Source organism: Molothrus ater, chromosome 25 (genome assembly GCF_012460135.2).
Source record: "Molothrus ater isolate BHLD 08-10-18 breed brown headed cowbird chromosome 25, BPBGC_Mater_1.1, whole genome shotgun sequence".
Classification (NCBI taxonomy): domain Eukaryota; kingdom Metazoa; phylum Chordata; class Aves; order Passeriformes; family Icteridae; genus Molothrus; species Molothrus ater.
This window is the reverse complement of record NC_050502.2, coordinates 6,910,343-6,923,054: the sequence shown is the minus strand read 5'-3', so window position 1 is coordinate 6,923,054 and position 12,712 is coordinate 6,910,343. Positions and strand designations below refer to the sequence as shown.

Below are 12,712 nucleotides of genomic sequence, written 5' to 3'. Positions count from 1 at the left end.
CTTGAGGCAGATAAAAGCTGTGTTGTGTGGAGAGCCTTATCTTGCGCCCTGCTTCGGCTTCACATTCTTGGAATTGCTGCAGCGATTTCCTGGATGGTCCAGGGCCGCAGCCCACAGCACCTGAGACTCACACAACCTCTCATCTTCCGTGGGTGCTGCACAGGCAGGAGCCTCTTCAACTGCCCGTGAGCAGCTCCTGCAGAGAGAGCGCTGTGCGAACCCTCTGAAAAGCCCGGCTGTTAGGATACAACCAGGATACAAACTGGATGTGCAGCATACAACCAGGAGTGCCTGACGTAGGTTAAAGTAAGACACTGAGAGTGAGTGGAATGACCTCCTTGCTGCCTTTTTCCCAGGGTGAGGAGCTGCAATAAAGCTCTGTGATTGTTTCTATTTTAGTTGGGAAGCTCAGCCCTCCAGTTCCCATGTCTGTATACCAGGGCATTTGGACTGATACCATCCCTGCCTTAGTCATGGAACTGTTAAGATTGGAAGAGACCTTTGAGATCATTAAAGTCCAACCATCAACCCAGCACCACCACTGTGATCACCACTAAAGCAGGTCCTCAAGTGCCACATTCACATTTTTGAACACTTTCCGGGATGGTGATGCCATTTCCTAGACTTCAGGAATTAAAAGGAGACCACGAAAGAACAGACACAATGGCTTTAAACAAAGACTGGTGTATTTGCACTAGACTAGTTGATACAGAGGATGCCTGAGGGATGAATTGTCAGTCTCAGCAGCAAATACAAATATATTTTAATTAGTTAAAACTCACAAAGGATAAACACTTATTTTGCGGTGTTACTGTGCAACACCTGAAGTGTAATGCACAGGCAACCCCACCCCTCTCTTCCCAACCCTTTTTCCTTTGTGTATTTAAAAACAAGAAGACATGAGCCAGTTTAAAAACCAGAACTTGCAAGGCGCCCAGTGATAACCAAGTGCAAACAAAACAAAGGGAGTTCACCAAAGGAGGTTCACTTTGTAGTGAATCTATGTTCCAAGATCTGAGAAAGGCAAATGTCTATCTCTTCATCCTCCCCTTCAGAGAAACTGTTATGACTGCTAGGTTTGATGTTAGAGGGGGGAAAATAGTAATGCAGAGCAAGCATGTAGAAGAGATTAATTCCAAAATCCCCTCTGAGCATGACAATAAACTGTCCACAACTGAGACAAACGGATTTTTTCTTTCACTTTGGTGCAAGTTTATTTATTTTGTACACTATCCATCCATACACCTGCGATACAAATCTATGAACCTGCCACAAAGCATTAAAGCACAACATACCTATTATTTTGTAGACATTTGCATTTTTAATCACCATCCAGCCCTTGCGGATCAGCAGTGACTCATCTTGTAGTTCTGTAAAAATGCACATGTCTGGTAACCGTACGTACACGAGGGAAGGGAGAAGAAAAATGTTCACTTTTAGGGAACATGGCTCAAATCTTCAGATTAAAAAAAAGTTATGTCCCCAGAAGAGCTGGGTCAGTAAGGAATTCTGTAAAGGATCCTGTAAACTCATTTTCTACAGCAAAATCTAAGCCTGCAGGCATCTGCTTTGTGGAGGTTAGGAATAAGGATACACGAGGACTCACTGTCTTGCACTTACTGTGTCTTGCAGCGCCGTGAGCTCTTGGCAGGTTTGACAAACTTACTGCATACCTGGAGTGCTGGATACAGGTGAAGGGAACGCTCTGCACCCTCTCCTGGGGTAATAATAGGGCTTTTCCAGCTAGGAAGTTTTCCAGCCAGTGACTGAAAACAGCTATACTTCTGAGCCATGAATGGCTGAATTTAAATGACCTATTAAATGCAGCTACAACAGGAAGTTTATGTGGCAGGAAACACAAAACACAAAGACAACTATTTGTTCCACGGTTCCCTCTCAGGCTAGAAAACCTGTTAACTTTGAAAGCCCTAAAAAATGCTGCTCCGGTTTAAAAACCATCTACTTGGCATAGGACCATATTTGTTTTTTTTGCACACGACTGTTTCATACACCTCCTCGTTTCTGCATTAAGCATTCTGCATTTCTTTGCCAATCTTGTAGCTGAGGATTTTGTTCCAGTCAATCTTGGTGCGGGTGACGGGCAGCTGCCGGCGTAAGGCTTTGAAAGTGGTGTCTGACATCGTCTGGTAGTTTTCACTGATTGCTGTCTGCAAGGGCAAGCACATTTGGTTAGGGCACACATAAAACACTATGAGAAAGCTCAACTTAGTGTTAAAGCCACAAACTCCTTTCTGTAAGGTGTAAGGCCCACTATTAACTAAATTAATAAAGCAGTCATCAGTGTTGTGCAAGTCAAAGGCTTTTTATTCACCTTCCCTGTAATGTAGCAGCATCCCCTTAGGTCTTTCACTGACTTATCTCTTTCCAGTCTCCTTGCACAGAGGCTGGGACAATGCAAAAGTTGTTGCACAAGTTTCCTCCTCAGAATTTTTAACTGTCACAGAGGAAAATACATTGACTCACCCACTCCCCTCCCATGTTTGTTCCAGGTATCATTTATAATCCTTTAAAAAAACCGTACAGCAAAGCTGATAGTTAATTACAACACAGCTTTGTAACTTTACAGATTTATAACTACATTTTTTAAACAAATACTGCTACCCTTTTCTAAGTAATTCTTACAGACAATACCAGATTCAGCTAGGAACAGAACGAGAGGTCAGTTTTCCATGTTTCTATTAACTGCAAATGGAGACTGATATGATTCTATGTTTTGTTTAACTACCACTGATCTTACCTGGTACTCGTTTTCTGCATTTTCTATGATCTTAATAAATTCCTTAGCAGTTTGAACATCACTCTGCAAAGGAAAAAAAAAAGTTTGCATGTTTAAGAGCAACTTACATAACTTACATAAGCTACACAATAGATTTCTTCTCAAATGATAGGCTGAGTATAGATAAAGTAGGTAACATCATCAGCTTGTGCCTTCTGGTTGTAGCTGGGCTCCTTTCACTTACTACACTCTGGGTAGAGACCTTGCTCCGAACTGGAACAGAGCTGCACCCTAGTGAGCAAAAAGGAAGTGAACCTTCATGGTAAAATGAGTCACTTTGCAGCTGTTGCTCCCTCTACCAAACTAGAGGATTTCTTAATTTGCCTTAGCATATGTCTCTTACTGTTTCTTTCCCTTGGACAGAGATAGAAAAGCATATTCTGTCCTTTTTAACCCTAACTACCAAGAGAAGCTTTCCAATAGAGACTTTCTAACAAGACTGAATTTTAAGCAGTTGGGAATATGGGATTCCTACGTGACTCTAAACACCACACTGACTGCTCACCCTAAAATTACTTTGAAGTCAAGAGAATGCAGTCATAGCAGCATGCTTTGTGAGCTGTTAAAGGAATGAAAACAGTTGCTTATCATAAAGATCTTTTAGCATACTTACTGACACCTGTACAGAGTCCTGAATGTCTTTGTGACTAACCAGCTGGACATTGCCATCTTCATAGTAATGGACCTGGACAAAAAGACAGAATACAGGTTTTATTATGACCACTCCCTCCAGAATTCCTGAGCCCCCAAATGCTACTAAAATGGCACAACAGAGCATCATGCCCATCTTCTTTGCTTACATGAGACTAAAAGCAGGATGGATTTTCTAAAAGGTTTCATTTTTGTCAAGACTGTTCAAGATTATGTTAATCAGTAAATGCCTAGAGCCGAGATAAGAGCAATTATAAAAGATTCAAGGTAGAGGTTTTAGCCCTATAAAGTGAAGCAAAGTGGAGGTCTATAGGGTAATGCTACATAATAAACCACAGGCCAGATCTGAGACTATTACTAGAATGCTAGATTTAAGAATTACTTTCTTGAATTGTTTAGTTTAGTTTAATAACTTGAGAAGGACATCTCACTCTGAGCCAAATGCATTTGTGTAAAACAAGCACAGTGCAGCTCCTCCTGTTACTGCCAGGAAAAATAACTCACCTGGATTTTGAGCACTGCAGCCACTTGAGCTGTTGGTGGTGTGATAGTAAACTTCCATTCTGATCTCCAACGCCCGTTCCTAGAAGCAATCAAAGCATGAAAAAACTATTTCCAAAAAGCTCTAACAGCAAAAAGAATGAAATTAATGACCAAGTTGTTTCTGATGTTGTCTTATCACCAATACCACAGGGGATTTAGTGCTTTAGATGGCATAGAGTTAAATTTCTGCAGCCCTGAAGCTGAATACAATGCAGCTTCAGTACAAAGAAGCTCCAGAGATGTAAAGGAGTATCTATCCAGCTCTGATAAGGCCTTTTCCTCTGGAGAGGTCACAGGAAGAGTTTTCCCCCCCAAGGGGGCTGCAAGGAAAACACACTACAGAAGGAAAAGAACTTCTTGGGAAGCCCAAAACTCCCTGTCCTTCAGACTGTGTCAGAGCTAGAGGATGGGTTGGTTTGAGGAACCAGGCAAAGGAAGAAAACACACTATGTTGAAATAGTCTTACCAGAAGTTTTTGGGCTGAAACTGGTGGCTCTCAATACAGGCAATAATTGTCTGCTGTCCATCTATAGATTTACCATAAACCTGTATTTAGAAAAAGAGTTAAAAAGGCCCAAGAGCTAAGGAAAGCCATTTTTAATCTGTGTTCTTGGCAGCAGGGTGCAGGCTGCTGTGGTGGTACCTCACTGGGAACATGCACCATGAGTTACACTGTCCAACACCTCCCCTGGCAGGCATCTTACTATGGGTAGGTGTGAAGGTGCTTGGCAGTCATGCCTATGAAAAAGGTCTAATTCATCGTTACCTCTGTGTGCATGCCAAGATAGTTGCACCCTCTTTGGAAATGTCATTCCAAAGTTAGCCAAAATGCTAGAGAATGGAGAATTCCAACAGCTCTGCCCAGCACAGTCTGCTCTGGGACTGAGGGACTCAGAGCAATACACTTTCAGGGAAACAAGATGGATACTCAACAGTGCAGAAGCCATTGGGGTAATGATCTTTGACGTAGGCTCTCAATGCACTGTCACAGGCATCTCTCCATTGTTTTAAAGCCGATTCTGTGTCCTCGGGCTGGGGATCACTTGCTTCTTTCCTTAAGTGATCAAACTTAAAAGAAAGCTTGTTTCTTGGGTCTAAGAATCTGCCATTGCCCAGATCACCATGTTCTGTGATTAAGACCTGGAATAGAAGTTGAAATGATGATACATTTAGGCTGATATAGATGTGTCATTTTGCATTTTGCCCTCCTTGCATATCAGTGTTACAATAGGTTCTGTCATTGAGCTATAAAGTCACAAAGAAAATCAAGAGTTTTCGATATTAATAATTTAAATTAGTAGTTGTTGTGAGGCTGAAGGTAACTCTCTGCTCTCCACAGTACTGCACTTAGATTTCTGTCCCAGAAAAGACTGAACTATAATAATGTATATATTTTATATTTATATTTTATATAATGTATATATTTGGCCTAAAATTGGGTATCCTTACAATAGAAGCCGGTTGCTTTTCCTTTAAAGTTATTTTAGCTGTATTCCTTCTTCGGTTCTAAAGGAAACAGAGACTTTTACTCTGAAATCTACCATTTATTGCCATGCTCCATGTTTTGCAATAGCTCTACTTCTGGGCAAGAAGGATACATAGATGTGACTACTTCTAAAATACACCAACTAAAGCAGACCACAAAGCAGCATTGCACATTCTCTTTTTTCCTTTTTCACCTTACTTCTCTGGCTTCCCAAATATTGACTTTATTGGGGTGGGTTTTTGGTTTTTTTTTTTTTTTTTTGTTTGTTTGGTTTTTTTGCAGGTTGTACTGTAACTTTCTCATCAAAGCTATTTCTATGAACAGCCCCCTTAATATATGCCTCCCATACTCCCATAAACATATCTGGGACACTAGAAAAGCTGGGTCAGAGCTTGGCTCAGAGAACAGAGCAGATGGTCAGGAAGCTTTCTGGCTTCTCTACGACTTGCTGTTTGTTCTAAAAAAAAAAAAGAATTAAAAAAACCCCTGAAATAACTTGTTTTGCTAGCATAGACTGGATAGTATTAGGTATAATCACTACACCAAATCAATGATTTGGTATAAATAAAGATAAGTTTGTTTTTTAGGGTAGCTGGGAATGGATTAAAATTGCAGAAAATAAACCAAACAAACTATTAAGAATCTATTATCAATTGTCAGTAGGAACTGTAAGCAAGTATCAACATAAGGATTTTTAAGTGAGCTTTAAATACACAGTAATCTTTAATCACTCATACTCTTAAGTAAAATTCCAGTGACTTCAGCATGGAGCTTTAAGGAACAATGAATTGGATTTGCTAAGTAGTACACCACAGAACTTAAAGAGAATGTCCTGGTTATGCTTTGTTCTTATCAAAGAAAGTTTGTCATAGTGATATGTGGGGGAAGGAGGAGGAGTGGTACCTTGTGAGCAGAATGAGTGAGTCAGCTGATGGTGATGTTGGCTTGTGAGCCAACATCCTGATGGAAAACCATTTTTATTGCTTTTTCACAGTGCAGTAATACCACTGGAGTGTACAAAGTTTCCTCTTACCTGATCCTCGTACCCTTCTATCTTCACCGGGGTGAACTGATCCATGTTGTACTGTGCAAATGCACTGTGGAGCACCAAAGGAACATGAACTTCAGCTGCATGCGCACATTTATTCTGACTCAAGGATTATATTGCAGCAAACAACAACTTAATTGGGCAAACAATACACACAAGCACTGTTAAAAGATTTTCCAATACCTTTCGCTGTAGATAGCTATAAACCCCAGGTCTAAAAGCATGTTTGTTTAGTGATGGCCAGGAAAATACAGAGTTCAAAAGTAGAACAGGAGATAGCCCGGGGAAATGTGAGCAAGCCAAGGCTAAACAGGAACACCCAAGCTACAATTTAGACAGCAGCAAGGTAAATAAATGAGTAGACGAACATTTACAACAATTTTCTTATGCAAAGACTTGCTGACTGACATGTCACCTAGCTTGAAATACATCTTAGCATCAAAAAGCTTGTGTATGTGTAATCTTTAAGCACCTTCTGATGAAGCTGTGGAAATAAACAACAAATTTTGAGAAGTTTTTACTGAGGACAGCTCTTTTTCTAAACTGAGGCTATGGATTAATCAGTATTTCAGGCTTCACTAACTTTATAAATCAGATGATTCAACATGATCAGACATTGCTGCTGCTGCAGAGTCAAACTTTTTGGCAGAATGCCTTCCTGTCAGTTTTATACATCACAAATTCCCATTTAGGGCTTTTAAAAAGAATCATCCACACCTTTCATTATGTATTTTGTTAGGTGGGCTAAGGAATTACATAAGATTGCGCTGAATGCAGCAAATGGTTTTCTTTGTCACAGAATGATGGGTATAAGAAAACAGAAGGATCTCTGATGGTAATGTGACTTGTGTTTGAAATCTCAGTACTTACTGTGCTGCTCCTTCCCTGAGAAGATTGTCATTGTTAAGCAATAACCGGACATCTGGAGAAGAAAGGGTCCAGGTGTGTTACTGCATTTTTATCAAATGTTTCTCTTTATGCACTTTATTTTCAACTGTATACATGCAAACATTAAAAGATGAAATAATTTCATTAGGCAGAAATAGTCCAGAAGAACTGCATGCTTTCCCAGGCCACTTAACCTTAAAAGCAGTATGGTGTGACACAGCCTTAGATTCTTATAATAAATAAAACATGAAGAAAACACCACAGATCATTTTTTTCCTTAATTGCTTACCATTGAATACTTCATTGAACTCTCCAGGGGGAGCATGAGTGATGAATTTTGCAGCTATACGCACCTACAGTGAAGTAGAAAAGTAATTAAAGACAAAATATAACTTACTGAGTTCGCACATATTGAAGCAATTCACCAACAAAACCACCTCTGAAGTGACAGAAGGTGGCAGATTTAGGAGAAATCTATTGCATTGCCAAGGTAGAAATAGTCTTGTAAGACTGATCAAAGCAAGGCTGGACAGGGCTTGGAACAACCTAGTGGAAAGTGCCCTTGCCCATGGCAAGGGGTGGAACTGGATGATCTTCAAGGTCCCTTTCAACCCAAACCATTCTGGGTTTCTATGAAGGCATGTGATGATGAAGGAAGGCATTAATAACTGAGAAAGCCAAATTTCAATGTCCAGAAACTCTGAATCTGGAAAAGAAAAACTCTGTCTCTTCTAAAAGTGTAATAAAACTGCAATGTGTTCCGAAATCCAATATACATGTCTTGCACAGTTAGAATTTAGCTGGTTCAAGTATTGGTTCTGTTGGAATTGGTAAGAGTTTATGGTTTTCATTATAAAATCTTTTATAGCTTTTGCAGGACCAAAGGGAATAGAAAGATCTTGGAAGAAATGAAAAAGGAAATGCCACAAAATGCCACTCTCCCTTAGAATAATAAAAACGACCCATTTCCTCTGACAGCTAACATTTCCAGCTAACAAAGCTGACCAATGAGCCTCTCTGGTCTAACAAGACATTTATTGAAAGTGACTAAAGAATTGTTCATTAGAACTCTGATTACTTTCTACTTTTCATTCTGAGCAGCAAAACAAAGAATTGTGTATATATATGTAACTGCTTCACCTGAGTTATCACCAGAGCTGGAAATAACTCACTTCTCTCAACAGTCTTCCCTGTTTTAATTAGAAATTGTTTGTATTGTTTGTCACATAATTATTTTAAGCAAGCCACGAAAAGAAATAAATACCTTTCCAAACAAAAGGTAATTGCCTTATTCCAACAGGACCAAGTAACAACTGTGCCTTAACTGGACTGAGCTTCAGATAAAAACAGACTGTCTTCCAAATTAGCAATGATTTTGAAAAATAGATATATATTACTGGTGCCTGAAGAAATTAAGCAATACAAAGAAAACATTAAAAAGACAGCATCTTGCATAATTGATCAATAAAATAGAAAACATTTCAGTCAAACTATTGAAATCAGGAGTGCAGGAAACAGGCTGGGGAGTGATTAGTTTGAAATGTCAAGCACTTGAATGGTTGTTGGTTTTCGGAGCCCGTTGATTGGAGGGCGGTGTCAGGATGCTCCTCTGCAGAAACACCAAAATAGGACTTTCTGCAATCTGCCCCATTTCCTGGCCCCCGGGGCCATTTCAGGTGTCATTTCAGCTCTGCAGCATCAACTTCCTGCTTCTAAAATGGGGAAAGTGTCTGAGGGGAAGGGAAGCTGCTCAGCCGTTAGTTTGAACTGGCAAAACAGCAGCAGAATGAACTTGAGCAAAATGGGAGATTTCAGAGGAACTTACAAGAAAATCACAGAATCACAGAGTGGTTGGGTTGGAAAGGACCTTAAAGCTCCTCCAGTGTCCCCCCTGCCATGGCAGGGACACCTCCCACTGTCCCAGGCTGCTCCAGCCCCAATGTCCAGCCTGGCCTTGGGCACTGCCAGGGATCCAGGGCTGCCCACCCTGCCAGGGAACAATTCCTAATTCCCAATCTCCCATCCATCCCTGCCCTCTGGCAGTGGCAAGCCATTCCCCCCTGTCCTGTCCCCCCAGTCACCCCAGGCCTTGTCCCAAGTCCCTCCCCAGCTCTCTTGGAGCCCCTTTAGGTGCTGGAAGGGGATCTCAAGTCTCCCTGGAGCGTTCTTTTCTCTGGACTTGACACCCCCAGCTCTCCCAGCCTGTCTGAGAAATTGATCTCTTACCTAAAATACGCCCAAAGAGAATAAAGGAGTGAAACTTGGAGGATGGAAGGAATTAATTTTGTTGCTCAACTGACGTTTTTGGGTTTTTCCTTTACTTTAAAGTACCGCTAAGCTCAAACTTAAAAAATTAACATATATAAAGTTCTCGTCTCATCTGAATAGTCACATGCTACAGAAAATCCTTGCTGCATGCTTCTCTTTCAGATCCTCCCTGGAGGTTATCCTTCTCTGCCTGTGTGAGGCCTGGAGTTAGTTGAAATTGAATGTTCTAAAGGCCTGTATCAATTCTGCTCTGGAATACTTATTTCAAAGAACATCACCTAAAATACTGACAAACAGATGAACTGCACCTCTAAAGCCCTGCTTGTTTCACAAATGATGTCACTGAAATGAAGCTGAAATTGCAGTTTAAAGGAAAAATGAAAGCAACAGCCCGACTTGTAGGATCCTTGAAGATCCATGAGCCGGAACAACTCCTACAGAATGTTAAGAAATGAAGGAAGCAATAAGTGTAACACTTCTATGATGTAAGCAAGAGTAACAGTGCATTTTTAAACTACCGCGTGCAGACAACAGCGTATTACCAAGCAGAGAACTTGCAGTATGTAACTTTCTCCGCATTCCTACACAAGAAGAACAAACTTCTCATTTCCCCCTTTCCTAAAATAATTATGGCTCTGTTTGCTCTGACTTAGTCCTTTCCATCCAGCGTAATTCTCAGGATCTACATCGCAGTTCCTGTCAGCAGCTGGGGTGAGCAGAAAGTGCAACAGCACACTCAGAGAGTGTTTAGGAAGTGAAGAGATTGCAAAGCACCTTACAGACACGCTGGTTACTTGGCTGATTTGGGAAAAGCAACGCAGAAAATAAATTTTCACAAAATTATTTTGGTTGGGAAAGACCTTCAAGATCACCAAGCAATCCACCTGTGACTGTCTCCCACGTTGTCAGCAAGATCAGAGCACTGGGTGCCACGTCCGGTCCTTCCTTGATCAGGGATAGGGACTCCACCACCTCCCTGAGCAACCCCTTCCAATATCTAATTGTCCTTTCTGTTAAGAAGCTCCTCCTGATGTCCAACCGACACCTCCCCAGGTTTAGGTTGAGACTATGTCCATTTTCATGCAAAACGACTGGCCGAGACCCATCAGCTGCACCGATGCAATAAGGAAATCGAAAGGCAATGAGGAAATGGGAAGGCAATGAGGAATTCGGAAAGCAATGAGGAATTCGGAAGGCAAAGTGCTGGTAAGGAACAGCCGGTCCTTCAGCCGGGCGGGGGCGGCCCGGTGGTCTCGGGAGCCCGCCCACCCCAGAGCACCCGCAGGCCGGCACACCGGCACCAGGCGAGCTTGCCCGCCGCTCCCCACCCAGTGCCCTCCCGGGGGCAGCGGCGCAGGCCCACGGCGGAGAGGCGGCCACCCCCTTCCTTTACCTTCTCCTCGTCCGACACCGGCTCCTCCAGGTCCGCCATCTTGGCAGCTGTGTGCCCGGCCCCGCGCAGTGCCTGCCGGGAGCGCTGGGCGGCGGACCGAACGCGCTGGCAGCGCCATCTTAACTGCGGGCAGACGCCAAGTGGCCGCCATCGTAGAAACGGGTGGGTTCTCGCGGTACCGGCTGACAGAACCGCCGCCTCCCGGAGCCCTTGGGGCTCCCGGTCATCCTGTGGGATATGCTCGGGAGAAGCAGCGGTGATGGACTGGACGAACAGGCTGCCCACGCGAGCCCCGCGGGCTGAGACGGCCGGGAGCCGTAGCCCGGAAGCGCGGCCGCCGCCATATTAGCTGCGGGCAGACGCCGTGCTGGCACCATCACAGGAACGGGCAGGTTTCTCGCTCCTGGGAGCACGGCGGTAGCGGACCTGCCGCACCCCCGGAGCCTCCGGGACTCCCAGCTGTGGTGTGGGGGACGATCGGTCCGCGCTTCGCCCTGGAGCAGCAGCGACGGGGTCGGTGAGCGGGCTGCCCGCGCTGGCGGAGCCCCGCCCCGGTGCTGTCCCGCCCCTGTCCCGGCGTGCCCCGCCGGCGGTGATGGCGGAGGGCAGCGGTGGCGGTGCGAGCGGCCGGGGGCCGCCGTGCCCCGGGGCGGCTTCGGCGTTCCGGCGCTGGGAGCAGCTGCGGCGGCGGGCTGCGACGCCCTGGGCCCGCGGGCTCCTGGCCGCGGCCGCCGGGCTCGGGCTCCTGTACGCGGTGCTGCGGGTGCCGGTGCGGCTCCGGGACGGCCTGGCGGCCGGTGAGGGCGGCAGGGGGGAACGGCGCGCCGGGGGGAGGCAGACCCTGCCCGTGGGGCCCCCAGCTGTGTCCGGGCTATGTCGGCGGTCCAGCGGCACCGGGCAGGGACTGTCCCGCTGTGCCGCGCATCGGCGGGCGGCTCCGCACCTGCCGTGCCCGCGTCTGGGACCCGTTCAGAAGGAACGTTGCGGGGCTGGAGTCTGCCCAGAGAAGGAAACGGGTCTGGAGCCGCAGGAGCGGCTGAGGGAGCTGGGAAGGGGCTCAGCCTGGAGAAAAGGAGGCTCAGGGGGGACCTTGTGGCTCTGCACAGCGCCAGGTCGGGCTGTGCTCCAGGGAGCAGGACAGGACCTCCAGCTGTGCCAGGGGAAGTTCAGGTTGGACATCAGGGGGAATTTCTTCATGAAAAGATTGGTCAGGCTTTGGAATCGGCTGCCCAGGGAGGTGGTGGAGTCCCCACCCATCGTGGTACCCAGGGAAGAACTGGACCTGGCACTCAGTGCTCTGGTCTTGTTGGCAAGGTGGAAATTGGTCACAGGTTGGACTCGATAAGGTCGTTTCCAAACTAATTGATATTCTGGTTCTGTGGGTCTGTCCCAGCCGTGCCTACAGGCAGGTCGTGCATCCCACCTTCCCTCGGTGGCGCACTGAGCTTGCACCTAACCCCAGGATTAGGGACACGGCCGAGGACTGGGCAGTCCTGGGGCAGCTGAAAGCAGCCAAGGCACTGCCCCGGTGCTGCTGCGTGCTCCCACCGGGGCTCTGTCAGGCTGGAGCCCTGCCCTGTCCCTGTCCAGCCTGCGCTGGTGGCAGGTGACAAGGCTGATGGGCAGTTTGAGTCCAAA

General features: G+C 45.3%; 1 protein-coding gene across 1 annotated transcript; it reads right to left on the bottom strand.

Moving 5' to 3' along the window:
- Positions 1–668: 668 nt before the first annotated feature.
- CAPZA1 (capping actin protein of muscle Z-line subunit alpha 1) lies at positions 669–11,146 on the bottom strand. The gene is made up of 10 exons (XM_036398186.2): positions 11,075–11,146; positions 7,703–7,766; positions 7,396–7,447; positions 6,511–6,574; positions 4,925–5,131; positions 4,458–4,537; positions 3,953–4,031; positions 3,411–3,482; positions 2,759–2,821; positions 669–2,168 (listed from the first exon to the last, which is right to left on the bottom strand). Exons 1-10 carry the CDS (start codon positions 11,111–11,113, stop codon positions 2,028–2,030), a joined length of 861 nt encoding a protein of 286 aa, XP_036254079.1. The 5' UTR covers positions 11,114–11,146; the 3' UTR covers positions 669–2,027.
- Between the last annotated feature and the right edge of the window lie 1,566 nt (positions 11,147–12,712).